The 27,589-nt window shown below is 43.5% G+C and overlaps 1 protein-coding gene across 3 annotated transcripts in view; it reads right to left on the bottom strand.

Annotated features, from left to right (window-relative positions):
• Positions 1-4,132: 4,132 nt before the first annotated feature.
• Positions 4,133-27,589, bottom strand: part of CLTCL1 (clathrin heavy chain like 1) — a 62,376-nt gene continuing 38,919 nt past the window's right edge. The window contains exons 21-34 of one of the 3 annotated variants that reach the window (XM_060785930.2): positions 22,989-23,181; positions 20,866-21,023; positions 20,592-20,756; positions 18,152-18,259; positions 17,534-17,701; positions 16,094-16,243; positions 15,395-15,526; positions 14,983-15,093; positions 10,564-10,734; positions 10,167-10,388; positions 9,694-9,714; positions 6,675-6,750; positions 5,804-5,837; positions 4,720-4,808 (exon numbers count right to left, since the gene is read on the bottom strand). In XM_060785930.2, the coding sequence (XP_060641913.1) occupies positions 5,824-5,837; positions 6,675-6,750; positions 9,694-9,714; positions 10,167-10,388; positions 10,564-10,734; positions 14,983-15,093; positions 15,395-15,526; positions 16,094-16,243; positions 17,534-17,701; positions 18,152-18,259; positions 20,592-20,756; positions 20,866-21,023; positions 22,989-23,181 (1,689 nt within the window). In that variant the 3' untranslated portion in view covers positions 4,720-4,808; positions 5,804-5,823. Of the gene's footprint in view, positions 4,809-5,803; positions 5,838-6,674; positions 6,751-9,693; positions 9,715-10,166; positions 10,389-10,563; positions 10,735-14,982; positions 15,094-15,394; positions 15,527-16,093; positions 16,244-17,533; positions 17,702-18,151; positions 18,260-20,591; positions 20,757-20,865; positions 21,024-22,988; positions 23,182-27,589 lie in introns of all 3 variants that reach the window. The other 2 variants (XM_060785928.2, XM_060785929.2) reach the window with 2 other exon arrangements.

Below are 27,589 nucleotides of genomic sequence, written 5' to 3' on the forward strand. Positions count from 1 at the left end.
TAGCCAGATTTTGTTCATTTTCATACATGTGGCCAATTTCAACAGAAAGGATGAAACAATGAAAATGAAACAAATCTGGCTATCAGTATTTTTTTTTAAAAAAACTCCAAAATCATAACCGTAAACAGAGAACACTCAAAAAAGTGAATTCCAGACAAGAAACAATCTGGGCCAGCTAATCACCTCCCAACAAAGGATTCCCCCAGGCAGCAATTCACAATGACCCAGTAATTCTGGCCATAAAAACCTTTGACAATACAATGGTTACGAATCAGTTTTTGGTCAAATTTAGATTCGATTTGGTTAATTGGGGTGCCGATTCAGAAAACTGCACTGGATAGACCACATCAGCTTTAGTTTCTGATACATATGCCATCCAGTAGTTGTCATCTGCTCGCCCACAGAAAACTGTATTTCATAAGCCTCGGCACTATAAGAGGGTTTCACAAGACCAGTTGCTCTCGTTGCAACGATGTAGTAACGGTGAGGCCGCAGACCATACTTTAGTTCTTGTGGACCACTGGGGGTCCACAGAGCACAGGTTGGGAGCCACTGGTTTAGGGCCTTCCACACTGCCCATTATTCCCAGGATCTGATCCCAGGTTTTCTGTTTGTCCCACATTATCTGCCAGTGCGGACTCATAGAATCCAGTTGAAAGAAAAAAAAACCATATAGGGCCTGTCTGGAAGGGCCCTCATATCTTCCAGTTTAAAGCAGATAATTAAAGCTTAATCCAGACAAAACGGAAGTACTGCAGATCTGGCACAAAATTGCTATGGAGATAAGAGTTACAGCTTGAGCTGGATGGGGTCACACTCCTCCTGAAACCTCAGGTTCGCAGTTTGGAGGTGGCTCTGACTCTGCCTTAAATCTGGAAGCCCAAGTGGGGGTGGTGGCTAGGTCTGCCTTTGCACAATTAAAACTTGTGCGCCAGCTGCCCCCGTTTCTGGAGAAATCTGACTTGGCCACGGGAGTACACGTACTGGGTACATCCTGTTTGGACTACTGCAATGTGCTCTGTGTGGGACTGCCCTTAGTGTCCAGAAACTGCAATTGGTCCAGTGTGCGGCAGCTAGACTGCTCATTGGATTGGAGATGGCTCCGGGGAGCACACCACCCCTGTTGAAACAGTTCCACTGGCTCCTGATTAGTTTCTGGGCCCAATAGAAGGTGCTGAATTTAACCTATAAAGCCCTACACAATTTCGGTTCAGGATACTTGAGACATCGTGTCCTACCATGCAAGCTGGGTGGATTATTAAGATCAAGTAACGAAACACTCCTCTCCACTCAGCTCAGGGACAACCATCACTTAAAATTGGCTAGAGATGGCACATTTGAAGGTGCGGCACCAAAAGAGCAGACCCACTCACTTGGCCTTTAAGAAAAACTTGAAAACTTTCCTGTGTGGAATAGCTTTTAATGAGTGGTGACAGAAGCCTAGGACCTGCACTTTATAATCACATTTTACCACTGTGGGTATTTTAGTCTGCTTAATTAATTTTGATAATTTTACGTCCAACATGGACTGACTTGGGATTATTTGAATGGTTTATTTATATTGTTATGTTTTAACTATAGTTGTGAACTGCCTTGAGTGAAGGGCGATATAGAAATGTCCCTGGGATATAGAGCCTGTCTGGAAGGGCCCTCAGCCCACACTGCCAGATAACCTGGGATAAACAGATAATCTGGGATCAGATCCTGGGATATGGGGGCAATGTGGAAGGAGCACCAGCCCTCTTTAGACTCACAGAATAAAGTTGGAAGAGACCCCAAGGGCCATCTACTCCAACCCCCTTTATTCTGCCAGGCAGGAACATACAATCAGATGGCCATCCAGCCTACAGTGTAGATGCCCCCTAGGCTGCTCATAGGCTGTAGAACTCCCTCCCACTAGAAGCTTTGTAGACTGGATGCAGTCTGACACTACTTTTAACTACCATGGCTCATTGCTATAGGATCCTGGGAGTTTTAGTCTTTTTTACAAGGTCTTTAGCCCTCTCCGCCTGGTGCCTCATTAAACACCTCCCAGAAATCCATAGCACTGAGCCATGGAAGTTGAACTGAGGTCAAACTGCATTCATTCAACAGTGTGGATGCCCCCTCAGTTAACTCTGCTCTCTCTCCCAGCAAGCAAAGACTTTTTAAATTTAGACCAACTTTTATTCCCAGGGTTAGGTTTCAAATGCTTTTTAAAATCTCATTTGTTTCTGGGTTTTCCTCACTGTGCTGGGCTATCCGCCTTTTTAAAGCCTTGGTTGCCAGATAGGGAGAAAGGGAAGGACCAGATATGAGTGGGTTGGGTCTAGATTGGAACCCCCATATCCTGTCTTGCTTTGTGTGTCAGCTCTTCTTGTAGCTTCATTCAAACACTCAGTCGATTCACGGGGAGAACAAGCAGGAGTCTCTTCCCATTAACGGTGGTGTGTCTGGTGAAAACAAATCAACCCCAACGCTGAATCAAGGGTCCAAATTCCAGCTGGAAGTGAGAGGCAGTATGTTTCAGCGGAATTGAAGGCAGGCAGTCAAACGTATGAGAGATTAATCAATAATGTGTAGAAATGCAGCGATCTTTCTGAAAAGAACATTTAAAACTTGATTTTTTAAAAAAAATCAAAGGGATAACAAAGAGGGTTGAATGCAGTACACAGGATGTGGGCATATGACCTGAAGTGGAGGTGAACTTTTGAGTCGTTCTCAATATAGAGGTTATATGTTGACTAAGATATATGTCAGGTATTTTCAGAGGTTTGTCACATCACAACATAATGTCTGCATGGATGAGTTTTCTCCTATTCAAAAAGTGGACATGCCTCTTCCTAAGCTTATGTCTGAGCAGTAAGCATGACAGCTAATACATATCTAGGGCTAGTTGTATTAGCCATACACAACAATGGAAAATCCACCAGACACACACAGATGGTGCAAAAAAACTGCCATTTTTGAACCCTGTCCTCTTCACTTTGGGCAGCCCTTTGGAAATGAATATGGCACGTGGACAGAAAGCAGCTCCCTATTAAGTACTGCAAGAAGGGGAATAGCCAAAGAGCGGCACTCTTCCACATGTCAATGGCCAAAAAATGTGCTGCCACCATGCGATACATTGGAAAATGACACCTTAAATTGACGTTTTGCCATAGAAGGAACAAAGTATAGGGTTCTTTCCTTGGTATCCCAAGACTTGGCTGCTCAACACCTTTCCCAAGAATTCTGGACTTTGCCCCATGAGGCAAGAAGGGGCCGGTCTTTTGTGAATCCGCCTTCGTGAACTCAGCTTCATCTCTCCTTGCTATAAAAAAGGAGCTAAAGTCCAAACTTGCCGAAATGAGGCCCAACTTTTCCTCCTCTCCTTTTGTTTTGCCAAACCACCTTTCTGAGACTATGTTCTCTCTTTTTTGTCTGGCATCGCTGACCAACCTGACTCCCACCAGCCCCAGGATTTCACATCACACAATGGAGAATGCTTTGGTTCATGTTTATATAATGGGACTTTCCTAAGAGTCATGATTATTAGCACAAGAGTAATAGCCATAAATGATACATTGTCATGTAGTTTTAAGTACAGGAAATGTTAATAGTAGACGTCTCTTGGAGAATGACACGGAGCAGTAGCACACTCTTTTGAGGAGATTAGGAGAGAATATACATATGTGGTGGGCATACCATTTACAGGACAGAATCCCAACAGAGCCAGGGAAAAATCATGGCAACTATTGTCGGTTCCAAACAAAAAAGCATATTCAAATGCCTGGAGGGGCTTAGAGTAGACCGGCACAACTTGTGACCCTTTGGGTGTTTGGAACGCCAACTCCCAGAAGCCTTAGCCAGCTTATCCCATGGTCAGGAATTCTGGAGAGCTGAAGTCCAAAGACATCTGGAGGGCCACAGGTTGTGCAGGTCTGGTTTAGATCTTCAAATCACAGCCAGAGTAGCAGGAAAACCCTGTTTTGATGTCCAGACATATAAAGCAGACGTTCATACTTTTGTCTTGTCCAAATAGTTCTCAATGTGTATATGGATTGCAGATGCACACCACCTCCTCCAATGCCATAGGCTGAGCTTCATTTGAGGCTTTTTGTGTGTATTATCTCATGCTGAAGAGGGGAAAAAAGATCTGGGAAGTGTCATCTCTGAGATACGATCCCATTTATTCTCCAATAGTTTCAAGCACTACTTCAGAAGGCATAGATAATAATATATTTTTTGCAACATTCTGTAAATTGCAGCCCCCCCCCCCCCCCACAGTTTTGTGTTGCCTTACTGCGCGGCTCTACAAATAAATGGAGGGAGGGTGGAAAGAGTGAGGAAAAGGGGGGGAGGGTTCTGCGAATGGCCGGAAGTACCAGGGTGTCTGATCCCTCCGTTCCACCTGTCCTCAAGGAGCTTTACCTGTGACGCTGTCAGTTTCAGAGAGGTGCCGCCTTTACCCTCCTTGAAATGTCAGGAACAAAAAGGGTGAGCCGAGGGGAACGGAGCTTGGGAAGCTGCCTCGTTTGGAGGTGAAATGTAACAGGACATAGCAATAAATAACACAGTGCCCTTGGGATGGCGCTGAGCTGAATGGGATTTGCAAAAACGAGCCGGTTGCTGGAAGTCGTCTCCTCGGACAAACGGAAGAAGAAAATAAGAAGGAAAAGGAAGCTAGGAGAGAAGGCGACTGGGTAAAACGGGAGTCGGCCACAGCATAAGCTACATATTGAAACCGTAAACTGGCGGGTGGGTGAATCCTGGCGCCGGGTACCCATAGGAGAAGTTGGCTTGCGGAGGTACTGCGGTGGGGCCTGCCGTGAGCATCAGCTGCTGGCCTGGAAGAAGAAAGGGAAGAACAGGCATGAGAGGCATACCGACACAACCATCAAGTCAGACCAACATTGAGAGAGCTTTGGTATGTCCCAGGTTGTGTCACCTAAGCTAAGCGAGAGAAGAACAAGTCTAACTATGGATACAAGGGTGAGGCGACCACAACAGAGCGAAGTACACAGCCATTTTTACAGGAGAGCCAACATAGTTGGAAAGCTCTTTTCAACCCATGTTAGAGAATGTTTAAATAGATACTCCCTAGCCACAGTATCCTGGGATTTCAGGCAATGACTCTTTAATGGACACATTTTGAAATGGAAGATGTCCAGGATCCAAACCTGGGATCTTCCACAGCATAGGTTAGAATGTCAGGGGAGAACTGGGGAGATCCAGGTTCAAATCCCCTCTTATTCAGAAAGCTTCCCTGGGGCCAGTCACTATCTCTCAGCAAAGCCTGCCTCACAAGATTCCTCTTGAGGATCAACAACGGAGGAATACAACTATTCAAGCCATCTTGAGCTGCACGATGTGTTCAAGAGAGCAAAAAACAAGCCTAATTCAACAAACAGTTGAAGTTGGCAGTTCCCCAATCATGGGACAGCTAATACTTCAACTGACAGCCTCAGCCTCATCATTACAGCAGCTCCAGTTGGTGTCATAAATACTGTCCTCGTTAATATAGTAGCATATGAGTAGGTGGTTTGTTGGGGAGTATTTTAGTATCACAGCAATTACAGTGTGAAAACTGGATTAAAATGCAGAAGAAACAGACAACGCAGACGTTTGGCATAGTCAGAAAGCTGGAACACACATGGCGGTTATACCGGTTAGTTGATGGTGGGTTATCTCCTCCCCTCCCCCACCCTAGGCTTATTTATTAATTCTGCCACAGAACAGCCACAATTTGGTTAACACTACTTTAATAAAAAAAAAAATCACACATGCCTCATGCAGGGAATACTGAATTCCCACAGAAAGCCATTCCCACTAGGACACTGACCTCACCGTCATGAACTTCCTTTAAATGGAGGGACCTAGAATGCAATTGTCAATAAAGTCTACCTTTTGCCAAATGAGCCAAGAGAGATTTAATACATGTTGCTGGTGTGTTTCCACCCCAAAGTAAGGCTTATCTTTCTAGATTCTATCTTCAAAGCCTTGTCACCCATGAAAATGCCACCCTACTCCCCTTACCAGCTCCAGAGAGGATCCGAAATATTATCCTCTTGAAATACTGCACTTTTCATATCAGCAACTCATTTCAAGCATTGTAGTTTTTGACTACAAAAAGGCCAAGAGCCACCTCCAGTGTAACTCCCCATATCTGACTATGAGCGGTTTCTCTAGAGGCATCCGCTTTTGCCAGATTAGCTCATCCATGCAGTTTGCTGATAAGGTCTCTCCAAGAGCAGAAGTGTTTCTACCAACCCGAGGTCCACTCACAGATTGCAAATGATGAAGTAAGTCTATTTTGGCTATAATGTCCCTTCAACAGACCACTCTGGAAACCTCTGGCATCTGAAAACACAATGCCCTAAGCCTGCCATTCTAAACATGCTTCATGGTAAGCCCAACTAAACCCAGCGAGGCTTTACTTCAGAGTAAACAAGCTGTGGTGCGTGACTGTCTTGAGCATAGTCAGACAAAAATATGTTGCGCCAACTGGGTTTCCTTCAATCTGCACTGCAAAGATTGCCCCAGTAACAGAAACTGTTAGATCCAGTGGAAGACTCTCACAGGTGTCCATTTCAGCACATGGAAATGGAGGGTGGGGGGTTAGAAGAGGAGGGACTAATGCTGAAGTGGATAAGGATCACCTCTCCCCATCGGTCAACAGCCTGCCAAAACTTGATAACAGATTTTTCACCTACCAAATACTATTGGTGTGGGTTCCGTGACCTCTTGTTCTTCTTTCCTTAGGCTTTCAGAAGCATCAAGTTTATCCACCTAAAGTTATAAAGTAAACAGAAAATGTGAGGCAAGAACTTCCTAGAGGGTTCAGATCCCTTCCACCAATTTATCCTTTCTTTAATTCAGGCCTCTGCTGCCCTCCAGGTGTTTTGGACTTCAGCTCCCAGAATTCCTGGCCATTGAACAAACTGACCAAGGCTTCTGGGAGTTGGAGGCCGAAACAGCTGGAGGGCTGCAGATTGAAGAGGCCTGCTTAAACGGGGGGGGGGGGGGGGCAGTGAATCTGGGTTAGCCTCCAATTGAGCTGGATAAGGGAAATAGTCAAGCAACTACTACATAGGTGGTGACCACAGTACTGCAAGCAAGAATGAGGAGGTACAGCTTGCAAGAAATGCACTGCCTCACTTGACTGTCAGGATGCTCCAACCCATGGACTTTGCAAAGCCAATTCACACCTTCCAGGGCCCTCAAGGATAAGCCAAACAGATTGCTGATGTTAGTGGTTCCTATTCTACAAACAATACAGATGAAGATGTGAAATCACCACCATTAAGGGGAACATAACCCTTCTTTTCATGTCCAGTGCCGATGTGAGAAGGAGAAAGCATCGTTTTGCCCTCAGCAGGGTCCCAATGCATGCTCAGAAGTCAGTATCTTCAACCTGTAGCCCTCCATGTGTTTTGGACTTCAGTTCCCAGAATTCCTGACCATTGAACAAGCTGTCTATAGCTTCTGGGAGTTGGAGTCTCAAACACCTGTAGGGCCAGAGGCTGTGGAGGCCTGATCTATGGGCTTTACCCCCCCCCCCCCTTCCCTTAACAGCCACTGTACTTTGGGGTTTTGAAGGGGCTCTGGGTGCAATTTATCCTCTGTGTGGACCACTGCATCAGGAAGCCCTCCCCTTACCCTCTCCTGCCAAAGACAGCATCCTCCACCCCCATCCCATGTGCATCCTTTTCAAGTCTCTTCACCAGGCCTGCACAACCTAGCAGCTTTCCAAGTGTTTTGGACTTCAGCTCACAGAATTCCTGGCCACTAGACAAGCTGGCTAGGGCTTCTGGGAGTTGGAGGCACAAACACTTGGAGGGTCACATGTTGGGAAGGCCTATTCTAAATGCTTTTTTGTGTATTGTTGAGCATCGGCTTGGAATAGCTGCAGTCCAGAAAGGAACCTTTTCAAGTTTTATTGGGCATGTATTATAGGGGAGTGCATGGGGATTTTGATTTTCTTCAGTAGGTTGCTCTGAAACTTGTGTGCTATTCCCTACATATACATCTCCAATCATCTGCAGGAGTAGATTAAATCTCCCAAAGATTCTGCTCCTAACTACAAAGGAGCTGAGTTTAGGGAGGGTGAGAACAAAACCTGATGAATTTGTCCAACACAAAAAGGAAAAAAGATGCTACTCGATATGAAAAAACTCCCTCTAAAAGGAATACAAGAAAGGTCAGTTCATATGTAAGCTGTCTTGTTGGTACAACTGCCTCTCCTTCATGTGCCGCCTCAGTTGCAGCAGCGTGTCTTAATGCTAGGAGTATTCACTGGAGGATTGTGGTAGAGAATATTCTCCTTAGTGACCCATGACTACCCAAACTGTGCCATACATCACTACCTGGAGAAGCTGGACTCAAGAGATAGTGAAGTATACAGAGCTTTACTTCTAATAAAGACTACGTTTTCAGGACCTGAAAACATTCTGCTAAGGAACACAGTTTCTGATCTACGTTGTGTCCTCAAATAGTTGCCACTCCCATGGCTGAGGGCACGGAGTTCCTTCGCCGAAATCATGTCTTACCCAGGGACCGTCTTTATCATTTGTAAAGTAGAGGTTCCTTCTTTAAGGAAAGGACAGGGCTGAAATGGAAGCAACAGCTTCCCTTCCAGTGTGTAGACATTGGAAAGACTTCCAGTTCTCACAGTGCCATGTCTTGAGAGAGGACCCCGCTCAGTTGCGGCCTACTTCTTGCCTACACAGTTCTTGGGAAGTACAGGAATGATGATATGCTAGACTGACAATTGCTACACTCTCCCTGCCTGGCCTCAAAACATTTGGCAACCTATAAGCAAGCAAAGAATTGCACATCCTTTAAAAGAAAGAAGACACATCCTAACAGAAGAGGTGCCATATCTACTGGAATGTGAGGCCTATCAGCTGAGATGTCCAATCACAGGGGTCGTTTTTTTGAGAGTCTCATCCACAAAATAAACTTTTCTATCAGGACAGCCCTCTTTTCTGTTTGTTTGTCAAAGGTGCTAGAGTTTTGTAAAAAGGAGGCATGTCTTCGGTAGGACATATGTCTAGGTGTTAGGGACACGCTCACATGAAGGGGATTAAACACTAACAACGAAGTGGGGATTCGTTCTCTAGTCATGATACTAGATTAGTTCTTGCTTCCAAAACAAGAGTCATCATGCATGCTCTTTCCAAGACAGAAGATTTAGTAAAACACTCATCACTTGCAAAATCCAACCAGAGTTTTGCTTGAAGAGGAGCACAGTATCACTCATTAGCTCTAACCTTTTCTCTGCCCCCATTAGATTGTAGACTTTAAAAAGGATTAGAGCTGTTCGTCTCAAGAATTTCATAGTTATTTCCTCTTTCTCCAATACAGACCAGCTTTTTAGGGCCTTATCTCTTTTTTGAAGAGTCCAAGCATTTGGACTGTAACTCTGCCCAGGCAAGGTAATACTTTTGCAGCATTCACTACTAACTGGGTGCATTGTATTGTCAGATTGCCATCTTAAGAGTGAGAATTTAGCTCTGGGACCTGGAATACAGACAAAGGAAGGCAAGGTCTGGCTGGATTTTTTTCTCAGTTATTTGAGACGATATAATCACTACATCATTAGTCAGACCAAAGCTAGATTATTCTGCGTTTCAGCAAAAGCTAAAGCTGGACTCCCATGAAACCTTAGATATGTTTAAGGGACACAAATTGGAAGGGGGACACACAGCATAAAACCAGAAAGACTGTCACCTTATGAAACAGACCATCGACCTGCAAGAAAAGTCAGAGTGGGATACTTAAAAACAATGAGCCAAGGAACCATGTAAAGACAAAAAGTAAAGGCTGCATGGGCAGGGGAGAAAAAGAAAGACTCAAATCAGGAAGAAAATAAGTGATTAAGCACATTGAAACAGTGTTGTCCATATTGGGACCATTAACCTAAAGGAAAAATTCCTGACTGAAAAGGTAATTTGTTCAGAAGTGGAAAAAAATGTTAAGAAAAGTACATGGCTAAAAATCAGAATGATGCTCACTTCCAGAAAATGTGGACAGGAAACTAAACAGGACAGAACTAGCTTTTTTTCCATTCACTGATGACAACCCCTCATGAATTTTATGATATTTATGGTATCTGCCAGACTTGGTAGATTGTATGTCAGAGGGTTAGGTTGCGAGATACACAGGATCCAAGCAAGAAACCATCCACAAGAAGTGACACTTACTTTGGTAAGGTATTCCCTCATCACCTGGATGAAATAAGGCATTGCAAAGTCCATAATGTTGTGTCTCCAGGCCAGTTCAAGGACCACATCTGGATGCAATAAGTCGTAGCATGTAAATAGAGAAGCTGCAAAACACTCCTTCTTGTCTTCTTCCAGAAACCACTGGAGCAGCTTCTCCGCCAGTTCAGCATCCTTAGATTCTGCTGCATACTGCATGGCATCCTAGGAAAGACCCAAGAGCACAAATCTCATAATAAGAAAGCTACACCATCCATCTCATGTGAGGCTAGAATTCACAGAGACAACAGCACAGGCCTGTTCTATGTCCTTTGAAATAAAGCTCTCCACCCTACCCTGCTCCAAGACATACACATGGAAGTTGCCAGTGTTAACTAACCTTATAAAGGCGATCTTTCTTGCAGAGCTCCACACTTTGTTTCCATCTGTTGTTGCCTTTGTACAGGTAAGCAGCAATACGTCTGAATTCGATCAGCTCGTGTTTCTCCAAGCGCTGGGCAAGTGTAATGTTGTCAAAATTGTCGTAGGCATCAATAGATGCGCGCAAGCCCTGTTTGGAGGAACAAGAAGGCAGTCAGCACATGGAGGAGTTAAGCGTCTTGGGGAAACGAAGGTGTCTGCCATAATGCAGTTCACCTTGTTTTTTTTTTAAAAAAAACTACATTCACCTCTAGCCTTTCGTCCATAGGACTCAAGATACACACAATTCTCCTCTTTCTCACTTCATATCCACATACTGAAGATGAGTTGTTGGCAACTTTCAGTGAGTTGCCAAATTGAGTGGGGGTTTGAACCTGGATGTCCTGAATCCCAGTCCAACATTCTAACCACTCCTCTGCATCGATTCTCCCACAACACTAGATTGAATGGGCTTGCAACCTTTAGTAAAGCTTTCTGAACACAGCAGTAGGCACAGGACAGTTGTCCAAAAGTAACTATAGCTCATATCAACTACTGGTTGCAAATCAGAAGGAAGGTTGTGCATGTAGATCAGTGGTTCCCAATCTATGTTCCACAAAGTCCTATGGGCTCCGCATGCACTTCCCAGGGGTTCCATGGCTGGTCCAGGAAAATAAAATAAATGTAAAGTAAAGAGATACCTAAACTTTAGATATCTCATTGCTTTATGTCCCCTTACTATCTATCCCATCTTCCTCCCTCTGTAACAGTCCCCAAGTTATGAACAAGATAGGTTCTGCAGGTTTGTTCTTAAGTTGAATTTGTATATATGTCGAAATAGGTACATTTTTAAAGTGTATAGTAACTCCAGTCAAAAATATAGATTTTAAAGCTTTGGATAGCATAGGGATTAACACGCCTGTAGGGTTTGTTTGGCTGTCTGTGCCCCTTGCAGAAGATTTCACTTCACTTTCTGTCCCTGCGATAATTGAATTTTGAAAAAATTCTAATAATTATTATTTTATTCTTATACCCCGCCACCATCTTCTCGAAGGGACTTGGGGTGGCTTACATATGGGACAAAATGCCCACAGACACAAATACAAAACCATTCATCAAAGCAAAACACAATTAAAATAAAGACATAGTTAAATATAACAATCCAGATAAAAGCACAATTCAATAAAACATAGGAGTATGAAATAGTGTTAAAACTCAATCAAAACAAAACTCAACAAAACCAATTGCCAGTAGTACAACTTGGCTTGTTGTGAAACCAAGATTGGGGATACAGCTTCAGTGGAGACACCTTTTCCCCATTATAACTCTTTCAGGAGTGACTTTCCCTTCCAAAGGGGAGATTTCTCTCACTTCCTGTTGTCTTGCCCCTGTTCTCAACTATGTGTCAATCGTAAGTTGGATGTTTGTAACTTGGGGACTGCCTTTACTCCTAAACACCATCAAATTGAAAAGACATAGGCTAAGCCTAAGAAACTCCGCCATAGAAATTGATAGAAAAGGGCTCTGCAACTCAAAAAGGTTGGGAAGCACTGGTGTAAATACTTAGGAGCAACTGAGGGATCCTTTTAATACAAAACGGTAGAAGGAATGGAACTTCACAGCAGATCACTAGTTGCATTTACCACATGATATAAATATATCACAAGTCATGAGGAGACGCAGGTAAGAAATAATTTATCATAATCATCATCATTATCATCATCTAGTGCTGTTCTTTGGCAGCTGACATGCCTTCAATGTTGATTGAGATTATTGTCATGGTTGGTCCTGAAAAGGTCCATTGGAGACGCAGGTAAGAAATAAATAACTAAGTGGCAGGCTAAAACCCAGAACCTCAATCAAAGGCTGATACCAAATGAGAGACTCCCTACTGGGCACACAGAAAACTGGGCGACTTGGAAGGCGCTGAACAGACTGCGCTCTGGCACCACAAGATGCAGAGCTAACCTGAAGAAATGGGGCTACAAAGTGGAATCCACGACATGCGAGTGTGGAGAAGAGCAAACCACTGAAAACCTGCTGCAATGCAACCTGAGCTCTGCCACATACACAGTGGAGGACCTTCTTGCAGCGACACCAGAGGCACTCCAAGTGGCCAGATACTGGTCAAAGGACATACCAAGTCTGCAAGCTTTGTGTTTTGTTTGTTTGTTTGTTTTTAATGCAATACAACTGTTTGGTTCACTCCTGACACAATAAATAAATCATCTAGTGCTGCTTTAATGACATGCTAGATCAGTGGTTCTCAACCTTTCTAATGCCGTGACCCCTAAATAAAGTTCCTCATGTTGTGGTGACCCCCAACCACATTTTCGTTGCTACTTCATAACAGTAATTTTGCTACTGTTATGAAATGTAATGTAAATGTCTGATATGAAGGGTGTATTTTCATTGTTACAAATTGAACATAATTAAAGCATAGTGATTAATCACAAAAACAATATGTTTGGGGGAGTGTGGGCAACGGATGATGGGATCTGAAGTACCTTCAACTGATGCAGCTCTGACTTCCAGAGACCACTGAAACACCCCTCTCCCCCCCACCCCCCGAAATACAGACTTGGACCAAACCTGGCACACAGAACCCTAATGACCAACAGAAAATACTGGAGGGGGTTGGGGGGAATTTATAGTGAATTATGGGAGAGGTAGTTCACCTACATCCAGAGAGCACTGTAAACCCAAATTACTATGGATCTGGACAGAACTTGGCACAAATACTCAGTATGCTCAAATAGGAAGACTGGTGGAGTTTGGGGAAAATAGACCTTGGCATTTGGGAGTTGTTGGGATGTATAGTTCCCCAGCCATCAAAGAGTATTCTGAAATCCAACCACAATTAAATTGGACCAAACTTGAGCTGTGTGGAAAGGGCCTGGGTTATCTGAGGCCCCTTCCATACAGCTGCATAAAATACACACTGAAGTGGATTATCTGGCTGTGTGGACATAGATAATCCAGTTCAAAGCAGATAATGTGGGATTTCATTCATCTGTGTGGAAGAGGCCTGAGTTATTTGGGTCCCCTTCCATACAACTGCATAAAATACACATTGAAGTGGACTATCTAGCTGTGTGGACACAGATAATCCAGATCAAAGCAAATAATGTGGGATTTCATTCATCTGTGTGGAAGAGGCCTGGGTTATTTGGGTCCCCTTCCATACAACTGCATAAAATACACACTGAAGTGGATTATCTGGCTGTGTGGACACAGATAATCGAGATCAAAGCAAATAATGTGGGATTTCATTCACCTGTGTGGAAGAGGCCTGGGTTATTTGGGTCCCCTTCCATACAACTGCATAAAATACACACTGAAGTGGATTATCTGGCTGTGTGGACACAGATAATCTAGTTCAAAGCAAATAATGTGGGATTTCATTCATCTGTGTGGAAGAGGGCTGGGTTAATTGGGTTCCCTTCCATACAACTGCATAAAATACACATTGAAGTGGATTATCTGGCTGTGTGGGCTCCTCCTTCCCCAACAGCTAAGACGTTTCTTACCCAGGGAGCAACCAGCTGGTCCACTCACTAACCTTGCAGCAACAACAACAGGCAGAGCCTTCCAGCCAGGCAGGGGGGAGGCGGAGCAAGGCAGCAGCGACCCTTTTCCTCTTCCTCCAGTTGCCCATCGAGGAGGACGAGGAGAAGGGACACTGCTGCAGTTTCTCCGCTTCTTTCTCTTCCATGGCCAGTTGGAGGAGAAGAAACAGCAGCAGAGCCCCTTCTCCTCTTTTTCCTTCTCTTTCTCCTCGATGGCCAGCTGGAGGAGGAGGAGCAAGAAGAGGAGAAACAGCCGCAGCGGATCCTGTGCGGCCTCCGCGGTTTCTCCTCTTCTTCCTCCTCTTCTTCATGGGGGAACTGACCTTTGTTTTGGTGAGTTGTAGTTCACCCACACCAGAGAAATTGACCTCCCCCCATGATGGTCCTGGGTCAAACTTGGGCAGCAAGAGCCAGCCCATATGGGGAGCCTTCCACTCGACCCCCACCCCTTCTAAGCTCACGGGGAGGGGAGGGCCCAAGAAGGTCTCCAAAAATAGTGTACCTTCTCCCTTTCGCGCCTTTAGCTCTGAGCTCCTCCTCTTGACTCCATGCAGCCTTGTGGGAAGAGGAGGAGGAGCCGACCAGGAGTGCCTGGATGTTTGGCTGGCACAGGGGCCGGCAGCCATTTTGGAGGGGGCGGGGCTAACTGAGGTGCCTTCGCGACCCCCCAAAAATGACCCAGCGACCCCCCTGGGGGTCGCGACCCCCAGGTTGAGAACTGCTGTGCTAGATGGATAGATCTAATGGCAAGGATCAAATTTTTTAGAATGAGTCATGCCAAGAGTGGCCACACAGCACTTCTACCACACTCATTTTTATATACAACTCACCTGGTAGTCCTCCTCTTCTGTCAAAAGGTTGTTGAGAGCCTCATTGACTCCTTTATTATTATGATTCTGGACTGAGCGCAAGTAAGGTTTCACAAGAGGCAACTGATTCACCTACAGGACAACAGAGACAAAAAATATCGCTTGAAAGTGGTCTCACTGAGACAATTTGTCAAATTAAAACCTGGGATTAAGAAGCCCATCCTCTCCCAGAAAAATTCCAGATGTCTTTTGCATGTTAAATAACTTTTTAAAAATTGAGAACTGGATTATTTAAAGGCTCAAACTAATTTATATTAGATTATCGCAGTGTTAACACATGAGCTTCCTTGCCCAGAACTTTCAGGGAAAGCCGAAGAATAAAGAGAGATGCAAATATTTTAGTTGTCTTTAGAAATGTGTCCCGCACACTCACCTTGGCGAAAAAGCTGACCGTCCTGGTGTGATCCAGTCGCGGAGACAACACCAAGAGGAGGTCGTTGATCAACAAAGGCTTATAATCCAAGTAGTACTGCAGGGCTTTGTAATACAGCTCCACATTGGCTACCTAGAGAGCAAGCGGAAACCATGAGCTAATTGGTTGTTTCTGAAGAAAATTAATTGCATTAGATTTAATGAAAACATGAGTGAATAATCCCGACAAGGGAGGATTAAACAAACGTATAGCGAATGGGGCTATTAATTGCTAATAGCTGGTGAGTAACTTTAAATAAATATCTGATGTACTTAGGGTCTTAAAGATGGAGTTAAGTCTTGGCACCACGAGGCAACAAAAGATATTCTGAAGAAGACAGAATAAGGGGGCCATTGCATTCTATTCAAAGACTATCAATACTGGCTGGCCAATGCAGGCCCAGAATGCAGAGTAGTGTTGTATTGGTTTTACAGTAGGCCACTTTGAGTCTCTTTTTTAGAGAGAAAAGTTCTAACCTGGTACAAATCTTTTTATGTTGGTCTTTGATACAAGCATTTAGGTGAAATCTTCAGGACTTAATCTTAACTTCTACATTTCCAAGCTATATGAGTTCTTGAACTTCCACCCAAGTAACACTTAACGGGGTTTATTCGTGAAGAAGAAATCAAGCCGAGAGACACTCTCATGCCAGCCGCTTACCTTGGCAATGATGTCCTTGAACTGCCCTTCTTTCCAAGCATCAGTGGGATGGTTCATCATTGTAATGATAGCGTTGTCATACTCTTCATATTTGTCATAGAGGAACACCAGCTCTCCCCATAGATGGGCTTGCTCTGCAGCTCGAAGCACCTGGAAAAGCACAACAGGACAAGGAGGCGGAATTCACCTGCCAGATCAACCCAAGACTATAAACGGAAGCCTGTACTTCCATATGATACCATACTAGTGTTCCATCTTATGTAGTGTCAAGAAGTGTAGTAATGCCCTTTAAGGTGCTAAACTGGGGCAAGGAGGACGCCCATTGGAGCCTACAAGAAGGTCTCTGTCTGATAGATAATACAGTCCAATGACAAAAATTTGTCTTGGTTTTTAGGCCTGTTCCTGGAATTATTTGGGGCACTGGTCCAGAAAATTGCCATGGATAGATCACATCAGTTCTAGTTTCTTAGATAGGGCTATCCTGGTTTTCAGTTTGCAAGCAGATGACTGGTATATGGCATATGTTCTATGTCTCAAAAACTAGATCAGATAGGGGGAAAAATATACCCACAAACAGCCTAAAATTTGAGACACCAAATGCTTTTTAGACATATATCCTTTGGCAACACTGTAATTCGGTTTTACTAGCAAACCAGAGGCTAAACCAACCCACCAACTCTTTATAAGAGTTTCCTACAATATATATATCCTATAATACACATACGTTTTCTACACTCTTTACTGTATACATGAGGTTTGGAATATTTTTTCCTGTATGCGTTTTATGTACTGCACTTGATTCTAGCCGCTCCATGATAGTCAACAGATTTTCTTTTCTTAATTAGAAACTTATGCAATTATAGTGGTAATTACTGCAACCCAGCTAACAAATTGTGCAAATTATAACAGTTGTAACAGTAACTATATTTGAACAGCACCAGCACTCCACTTCTGTAGTGATTAAACCTCTCTGAAGGTTTTTAAATGGAGGCTGGATCACCATCTAGGGGTGTTTTGATTGTGGTTTTCCTGCCTGCCTGAAGTGGGTTGACTAGATGTCCTTTGGGGGCCTCTTTCAACTCTAGTGAACTATAGGCTATCTGGGAATCCAGTAGAGTCTCCTCCTGAGGTTTTTAAAAAGAGGCTAGATGGCTGTCTGTTGGGAGGGCTTTGACTTTGGCTGAAGGGGGTGGACTGGATGCCGTTTGAGGGTCTCTTTTAATTCTGTGCTTCCCTTCCCATAGTGGGCCCCTCCCCTGAGCCCCTCCTCATCCTTACTCTCCTGTTCCTCCTCTCCCCTACTCCCCACTTGCCACTTTAAAAGGGGTTCGGTGAAATGGAGCCCCTCCTCATCCTCTCTCCTGTTCCTCCTCTCCTCTAACTCTCCACTTGCCACTTTAAAAGGGGTTCGGTGAAATGTATTGTAGAAGGATCCAATACCTTTGGGATATTGACTCGGGACCAGAACAGTTCCAGGTGCTCCCTCATCTTCTGAGGTTTGTATTTCGAATACAAGATGGCCAGCTCAGTGAACATGCCCATATGAGCCCGCTCCAGGCCCAGGGCCGCTTCTAATAGGGCAATCAGCTCTTCAAAGTATCCACGGTCCTAGAGAACAGATCAAAAATGAACCAAAACTCAATCTAAAATAATTCTCAGCTCATTAAAATTCCTTACCGTCATCATGAACTACTATTACATGCATTATTTTACATAATGAACCTGATATGTAATTAAATTGACCTGAAAAAAACTCAACTGACTGATGTTGACTATGATGGGAACCGTCTCATTGACTAGAGTACATTCTGTTCCTTTCTTATTGACTACAATACTGTTGGTAGATAACCATAAAGTCAATTGCAAAAAAAAAAAAGAGTTGCAAAATATATGTCGCCTATAGGTTCTTAGAGTCCTATAGAATTGTATTACACGCGACTTTCGTTAACTTTGTTCACAAACTTGACAACTTTTGTAACATTAGCTGGTATAAATAACTACTATGCTGCTGAGAAATAAAAAGGACATTGACAACTTAAATGGTTAAAGGAATCCAACCTGATAATAGCTGATCAGTTCTTCAAGCTCATCAGCATGGATCACTATGTGTAATCCACAGATCTGCGCAAGCCGGAACTCCTTTCCATCCACACAGGCAAAGCAGACCTGGACACAAGAGAACAATGGAACAAGTCAACACCATGTTTTGATTTTATAGGCCAAAGCAGTCCAGCCTTCGGATTCTGTGGGTTTTAGTACATGAAATATTAATCTCTTGGCAGATTCGTGACTAGACGATGCTGAGGAAGAGTTGTTGCAGAAGGACTGACAGACATCGAGAGGGGAGTGAAGAAGAGGATGAGGACCTGTTTCCGGATACAGATTTCCCTGGAAGACTGAAGATGAGAGTTTTTGATAACGGCTAACAAAGATTTGTGAACTAACTGAGATAGACAAATGGAATATTTTAAGAAGACTTGGGATTGATTAATATGTTCCAACAATATTAGGGGTTTCATTGTTAATGATTAATAATAGTCCATTATTAAATGTAGATGTGTGGTTATATAATATTTCTGATAGGGAGTGGATGAGAATGAAATAGAAAAGCAGAAGAGTGAGAGGTCTGTAGACTAGTCTTTATATTTGTTAGTTATATTTGAAGTCTGACTTGGCCATGGTAGTCCACGCTCTGGTTACATCCCGTATAGACTACTGCAACGCTCTCTACATGGGGTTGCCATTGAAGACTGCTCGGAAGCTTCAAATGGTCCAGCGTTCGGTAGCCAGGTTGCTAACAGGAGTGGCACTCAGGGAGCATACTACTCCTCTGTTGCACCAGCTCCACTGGCTGCCAGTTTGCTACCGGGCACAACTCAAAGTGCTGGCGTTAGCCTATAAAGCCCTAAATGGTTCTGGCCCTACTTACCTCTCCAAACGCATCTCCTCCTATGAACCGGCTAGGACACTAAGATCATCTGGGGAGGCCCTGCTCTCTGTCCTGCCTGCATCACAGGCACGCTTGGCGGGGACGAGAGACAGGGCCTTCTCAGTGGTGGCCCCTCAGCTGTGGAACGCCCTGCCTGCAGATATCAGATCGGCCCCCTCCCTGCTGGTGTTTCGGAGGAAAGTGAAGACCTGGCTGTTCGAACAAGCATTTGATTAAACAGTGTAATTGAACATAGGAATACGGAATAATGGATGATGAGACTGGATTCTGATTTTACTGTTGAAGCGCCAATGATTGTTATACAGATGTTTAATGATTTAAGTTACAATTGTTTTTAATTGCCCTATACTTGTCTTGGTGTTGTTCACCGCTTTGAGTCGCCTGAGAGCTGAGAAAAGCGGTATATAAATAAAGTAAGTAAGTAAGTAAATAAATAAATAAATAAGTTAGCTTTGGTTTAGTATATACATCAAGTGTGTATTGGTGTGTTTTATTTTTTGTGTTTCTATCCTCTGAATTGTCATGTGTAGTTTTTTTCTGGTACTAGTAAGAAAAATAGATTAATAAAGTGTCTACAATGTGTTTGTTCACTTCATTACAGCTGTATTATGGTTTTTCTTTCAGTAGTAAAAATATTAATTTGCAATAGAATCACGGGATATACTAGAATACTGTGTTACAGCATTTAAGCTATGCTTAAACGGTCCCCATTTAAACATGTGGAAACATGGCCAGTAGTGTCTTTTAAAGAGCAGCACATGAACCTTTGAACACACTTACTGCCCTAAAAAAGTGTGGTAATACTTTCAGATGCTTTTATTTTTTATTTTGTGTCAAAAGCATGGCATAATAAATAAGTTAAAAAACTGATAAAATAAAGGGATCACAAGCTGCTAGATATCCTGTGGTTATTCTACATGTTTCATTCAGTGCTATATTCACCTGCAGACGTATGCCAAACAGGGCAGGCATACTCAGCAATTGAGTAAGACAAGGCCAGGGCTGACGTTCTTATTAATTTGGGGTCTACACACCATGCACTATCAGTAAGTTTCTGCAGGATGTTATTGCATGCAGCTACTTTGTGCTTGGTGTTCACACAGTGTTTCCTAAATGTTCGCATTCAATCTAAAGTTATGCCAAGATATTTAGGGGTGGGAACTGTGTTCCAGCTCTTGGCCTTCCCAGGTAACCTTCAGTTTCATCGTCTTCACAATTATGTAGATGGAAAGCACACACTTGTGTCTTGGAAGGGTTAGGCTTCAGGTGGTTATCTTGTAGTAGCTGGAGAGATCTTTCAGAGCATTTGGAAGTTGGTTTTCAACTGTTTCAAAGTCTTTTGCTTGTGTTGTTAGGCAAAGCTCATTGTGAGTGGTGGTTGTGGCTGATTCTTACCAATCCCATCATGCCTCCCTATGGGCCAACTTGCTGAGAGCCAATACAAACCAGTTACAGCAACATAGGTCTCCTTGCCCCGGTTTATTTCTTTGGGATCTGAGCCCAATGTTAACATTCTTTCCTTTTGCGATAAGCGCAATGGCCGGTTACCTCTTTCCATGTCCTGGTGCTATTGGCTTTGCGGGCGCTATCCACTGCGGCCTGGTACTCTCCCAGATGAACTAGCGTAGATGCCAGGCGGGCAAAGTTAGAGACGTTGTTGTACAACAGCTTAGCTGCATCATACATCCCCTCCTCATAGCAGCGATCTCCCACCTAAAGAGACAGAAGATCTGCGATAGTGAAAGAATACCAGGCTTGTGTTTGGGTCATGAAGATACAAGTCAGAAGCTGCAGTCGCTCAATTTGAAATGCAGTAACGTACCTGTTGTATGTGAGCGTTGTTTGGGCCACTGACAAATTCCTCTAACTCTGAGAGCCGGTTAGTTTTGGCCAAGGCAAAAATCAGTTCGGTCTCGACGTAAGACTCTCGGGCTTTTTTCCTAGCCATCTGCAAGAACTTAACCAGGTCCTCCCAGTTATCTTGAGAAAGGAGAGGAAGAAAAGAAGAAAATGGAAGTTAGTTCCCTCACTTTTCCATCTGTCCTATGTATACAAGGGCAGCTATGAAATGACTACAATGTTGAACAATATGAAGAGACTATACCTGAACTGGCAAATTAATCCCAGTCTGGGACAACATTAAGGTTCTCTGAAGATTACTGGTACTTTACCAATAACTTTTAAACACTCTTAAACACTGCTACATTCAACCATGCAACTCTTGCAGATGTAGAGGATCACACTAAGGTTTTCTAGCTAGTCTGGATTTCTGAATACACTAACATGTTTTTTAAGATCACCATCAAACAGGGATGCTCAAGGATTGAGACTGGTCTCAATTTCTAAGCAGACACACTTCATACTTCTCAGACTCATACGCAAACTGGGACATCTTATCCTTGTTTATGCCTTGCTGTACATAACATTAAAATGGCATTCAAAAGTGTGATTACAACATGTACCAATTTTGTGAGGAAATATGATGATGATGATTTATTTATTTACTTTATTTATACCCCGCTAACATCTCCCGAAGGACTCGGTGCGGCTTACAAGAGGCCAAGGCCAACACATCAATAAAACAACAGTATAACAAATACAACAATAAATAAACTCATAAAGCAAAACAATAACATTAAAACGATAACAATAAACACTAGACAATAACACCACGACGCATTTAAAACTGAGGCCGGACCAAATGTAATGGATAAAATTTAAAATTGCTGGACATGACAGGTGAAATGGATAGGTTTTTTGGAGATAGGTGCGGTGTGCAGACTTAAATCTCTAGTAAAGTGCATTTATGTTTACTTATACCTCGCCTTTTCTCTCCACAATGGAGACTCAAAGCAGCCAATGCAATCAAAATACACTCAAGACCAATATCAAATTCCATGCTTTTTTCCAAAAGGGAAAAAAAGATACTCGTATATACTCGAGCATAAGACGACCTGAACATAAGCCGAGGCCCCTAATTTTACCACAAGATCTGTGAAAACATATTGACTTGAGTATAAGCCGAGGGTGGGAAATGAAGCAAAAATAAAAATAAAAATAGATACCAATAAAATTACATTAATTGAGGCATCAGTAGGTTAAATGCTTTTGAATATTTACATAAAACGGTAATTTAAGATAGGACTGTCCAACTCTGATTAAACCATTATTCTAACCTTCTTCAATGTAAATGTGCTTATATATCTCTTCCAATAATAATAGAGTAAAATAATGAATGTAATAATAATAGAGCAAAATAATAAATGTAATAATAGTAGAGTAAAATAATATAAATGTAATAATGATAGAGTAAAATAATAAACGTAATAATAATAACAGAGTAAAATAATAAATAACCTTGATCCAAGTATAAGCCGAGGAGGGCTTTTCCAGCCTAAAAAAGGGGCTGAAAAATTTGGCTTATATAAGCGGTAGGTGAGGAAATGGGATGAAGAAGAATGGACACAAAACCAAAACAGATCACAAATAAGCTCATTTGTCTATCCCTTCCTCAAGGCTTTAGAAGATCCCTTTCTGCCTGAGATCTTTAGCAAGATCCCTTTCTGCCTGATAAATTTTTACGTGACGCCAGGTATATAGGTATATAAAATAGGTACAAAAAACAAATATTTACAAACATCACCATTGGCACAGCTTGACAAACAGGCTGGTTTCCCTTTTTGTGGAGTACATCAGAAGCATCTTCTGCAGAGTCCTCTGTAAACACTGAACGTTGTTGCTAACAGATTGTGTAAATGGGTGTTCAGAACCCCTTTACTGTTGTCAATTTCTGTGACCCCAACATTGAGCTAAGGGGACCTCATCTGGGGTCAGGACCCACAGTTTAAGAAGCAGTGATCTAAAGAAATCACCAGACTCTCCTGTCATCCTGGCATGTACTACTTCTCCTATGTCCCAAAGTTCCTTCCAACTCCTTTGGCTTACCATTCTTGTTGGCAGCCTGAACAACCTCCATATAAGCAGAAGGATCATCTGCCTTTATGTATGAGTCAATGGCTTCCTTCACCAGGTCTTTTTGAAGTTGGGCTCTCGCCAATTGGCTCCAAACTGCGGGTTCATTACATCGCTCTGCAAACTCATAGGCGCGGTCCAGGTTGCCAATATGCTCAATCAAGACCTAGAAGGTTACAAACATTATAAAAGTGGTTCTCAGAAAATAGATAAGTAAGCAGGGTGGGTAAAGGATTTTAAGAGAGTTTTGGGATTCACATCAGGCTGGTCACACACTAGATTTGATCTTCGGAGTTGGAATCCAAGTGACCCTAACCTCCGTTCTGGCGGTTCCATGGTTGGATCACTGCACCCTAGGAATCTGTATTGAGCATACCTCCCCACCCGGTCTGGGCGCCGAATCTATTTGGGTTCGCCCGAAGAGACTTATGGAACCGGTCAGGTTCCTGAATGCTCTGAAGGCCTTGGAACCTGTCAGCGACTCACTGGAGGTGCAAGTGGATACATGGAACACTAAATTATCAAATGCAGTCAACGAGATCACCCCTAAACGCCCTCTCCGACCCCGCAAGAATCGGTCTCCTTGGTTTACTGAGGAGCTCCGTGCGATGAAACAGGAGAAGAGACGGCTAGAGGTCGTGTGGCGGGAACTCCGTGACGGGGAATCGGAATCAGCTTATAAGAACTTTAGAGAGTCTTATGAGCATGCTATCACCAAGGCCAAAAAATCTTATTATGCTTCCTTGACAGCATCTGCGAGCTCACACCCAGCACAATTATTTAAGATTATTAGATCCCTGACAACAATCCCTTCTGTCCCAAACAATAATGATCTGGCCCCTTCTGCTGAGGTTTTCCAGAGCTACTTCGCAGACAAGATCTCGCTTCTCCGCCGGGATCTCCCTGCCACGATTGATACAGTAAGTGAACTTGAGACTCCGTGGCCACTCGCTGGGCCCATCCTCGACCGGTTCCCCCGCTGGATACAGAGGCTGTCGATAGGATCATGACTGCAACTAGGCTGACCACCTGCTCCCTTGATCCGTGTCCCTCCTGGCTAGTAAAATCTTGCCTGGAGGGATTACGTGAACCTCTGTTGAATATAATAAATAGCTCCCTTGAGCAAGGAGTTTTTCCAGAGGGTTTGAAAGAGGCGATGGTATCTCCGCTGCTGAAGAAACCAGACTTAGATCGTTCGGTTCCCTCTAGCTACCGGCCAGTCTCGAACCTTCCGTTTCTGGGCAAGGTGGTTGAGAGGGCAGCAGCGGAACAGTTGCAGCAGTTCCTTAATGACACAGCCAGACTTGATCCCTTCCAGTCCGGCTTCCGTAGTGGGCACGGGACGGAGACTGTGCTAGTTGCCATCACAGATCAGCTTCGCTGCCAGATGGATCAAGGCGGATCAGCGCTGCTTGTGTTATTGGACCTCACAGCAACATTTGATACGGTCAATCACAATCTATTGACCCACCGCCTAGCCATGACTGGGGTTAGGGGGAGACCCCTTAAGTGGGTGTCCTCCTTCCTCCAGAATCGGGGACAGCGTGTGGTGAGGGGAAGGGTGGTTTCCAAGAGATCTCCGCTAACTTGCAGGGTCCCGCAAGGAGCTATTCTCTCTCCTCTATTATTTAACATCTTTATGCGACTGGTGCGGAGCTTTGGGCTTGAGTGCCACCAGTACGCTGATGACACTCAGCTCATTCTGAGGATGGAGGGCCGGCCGGACTCTGTACCCGAAAATTTCCATCAGTGCATTGAGGCCGTTACTGGATGGTTGCATGCCAGCAGGTTGAGGGTGAATCCAGCGATGACGGAGATCCTTTGGCTGGGCCATCCAGGTGGGAGGGAGATCCAGCTGCCTACCCTGGATTGCGAGACACTACGTCCGTCACCTTTTGTAAAAAGCCTTGGTATCTTATTGGACCCTCTGCTCACAATCGAGGCCCAGGTCTCTGCTGTGAGCAGATCTGCATTTTTCCATCTACGTCAGGCTAGGCGACTGGCTCCCTACCTATCTAGGAACGACCTGGCTACGGTGATCCAGGCGACGGTCATCTCGAGGCTTGACTACTGTAACGCCCTCTACATTGGCCTTCCTTTGTCAGTGATCCGGAAACTGAAGCTGGTGCAAAATGCGCCGGCTCGTCTTCTTGCCGGGGTGCCGACAAGGTGTCGTATCACCCCAATTCTACAACAGCTGCACTGGCTTCCGATTGAGTACTGGATTACTTTCAAGGTGCTGGTACTAACCTTTAAGACCTTATATGGTTTGGGGCCGGCGTACCTGAGGGCCCGCTTATCCCCCTACCAACCCCAGAGATTACTTCGGTCTGAGGACCAAAATTTGCTTGAAGTCCCCAACATCCGGACTTATCATCTGTTGTCTACTAGGCAGAGAGCCTTCTCAATTGTAGCCCCTTATTTATGGAATGCCTTGCCAGTTGAAACTTGCTTTTCGGAAAGCCTGTAAGACCTTTCTTTTCCGACAAGTTTTCGATGGGTGACTAACTCGGGACTATGTCGGTTCTCGTTTTTATTGTATTTTAAAGTTGGCTGTATTGTTTTAATCTACTGCTGTAAACCGCTCCGAGCCAAACTGGGAGTGGCGGTATACAAGTCAAATAAATAAATAACAGTCTACAATTTGTGAGGTGGGAGTGTCATTCATTGTGGGATTTATGAGCCTGTAGTACGTTATTAAATGTAGAAGTGTGACTATATACTATTTAATAAAGGGGGTTCAAGTTCAAGTTAACATTACAGTCAATGACCAGTTCGAGAGAAGAGGGACATAGTCCCATACTAGCATATCAGGGTTTTGGGTTAAGAGATTTAAACCTTTAAAATGAGCATATCATTGTTAGGACATTAAGATAATTAATTTAAGAAGCTAAGCTAAGCTAAAAGCCATATACAGGATATTAAAACCCAACAATATTTCTGGAATTAAAGGGAAGGGAATCTAAAGGGAAGGAACAGGGTTGCTCATGTGGCACAGGGAAGAGAAGTTCAGTCAAATCAAGGAGGGAGCAACATCCATACCACAATTAAAAGACTGTAATCTCAATTTTCTGCTAATATGAAGTCTCAGCTTGTACTAGCTTGTGCGATCAGTCATCGACCGCTGAATTTTAATTGCTGCCGTGCAGAACTTGGTGACATTACAAGTTATAGCCTAGTTTGTGCCTGAAAGCAGCAGGGAGATGTAAAATAGTCCAGAGTGTACTGGATGTCTGTATAGCCATGGCGTAATGAGACGGGATTGAATATCTCTATAGAACAGGCATTGAAGAAGCATATGTTCCCTTGTCTCTATATGTCTCAAGTCACAGGAACACAGTCTCTCGGTGTATGGGATCTTCCGAAAACGGAATAAAGGGAGTGGAGTAGTTAGAATTTTTAGTCTTTATATTTGTTAGTCTTATTTTCGTATAAATGTGCATGACTGTGTGTTGGTGTGATTTATTTTTTCTGTTCATGTTTTTTTTGTTGTCAGGTATACATTTTTTTACTAGTCAGAAAGCATATTAGTAGGCTTTTTAAATGTACAACTTAATAAAGTTTTCTTTTCTATCAATAAAAATTAATACTACCCCCCCACCCCCGCCAAATAATCATTTCTTGTTCAGGCTTTAGCACAGCAAGTTATCTGCCAGCTGCAGGAAACCTTGCCAACCAAAAGGTTGACAGTTCGAAGCCCAGGTCAGGGTGAGCTCCTGGTCTTTAGCCCAGCTTCTGCCTACCTGGCAGTTTCAAAAACAGCAATGTGAGTAGAAAAACAGGTACTGCTTAAGCGGGAAGGTATTTAAGGCTCCCATAAGGCTGCCTTTGTGTTATTAATAAACATTATTTGAAAAAGAATATATATAGGGGGGGGGGGAATGCCAGAAGAATGCCCCCGATTCGATTAAGGAGGAAATTTACGAACAAAGCTCTTTGGCAGGGAAGTGGAGTGACAGCACACCCCTGTGGCTTGGACCAAGCACACGCCTCCAAGATGACAAAGATGGGGAAAGCCTATGTATACCTCTATCTATCTATGTACAGTTGTCTGGTCAGTGTATAACAGTATTGAATGTTTGCCATATATGTGTTCTGTGATCTGCTCTGAGTCCCCTTCAGGGTGAGAAAGACAGAATATAGATACTGTAAATAAATAAATAAATAATCCTCCACTGCTCTGGGGAAACAGCAAGTAATGTAACTCATAAAAGAAGTTAACATAGCCTATAACATATTAAAATATATCAATCAATACTCTGAAATTCAAAATTTAGAAATAACCTGGATAACATAGGGCCTGCCCAAGAGGATTGGACTTTATTGCTGAAATAATCAGCCTTTACTGTCTCACCAGATCTACCGAGTATGTTAGAAAAAGAGCACAGAATGACCACCAAAATGGAAATCGTAAGGAAAGTGGCTGCATTTTTAAAGAAACTTTCACATGGCCTCAAGAGGGATGAAAATGTCTTGGTTTACTGATACAAGTCTTACTTGAGATGGCTGTTTTATTTTGTAGGTGCATATTGTTTGTTTGGGATAAAAGGTGTGCTGAAATTGACCAAACTGCC

The sequence above is a fragment of the Anolis sagrei genome, chromosome X (genome assembly GCF_037176765.1).
Source record: "Anolis sagrei isolate rAnoSag1 chromosome X, rAnoSag1.mat, whole genome shotgun sequence".
NCBI lineage: Eukaryota > Metazoa > Chordata > Lepidosauria > Squamata > Dactyloidae > Anolis > Anolis sagrei.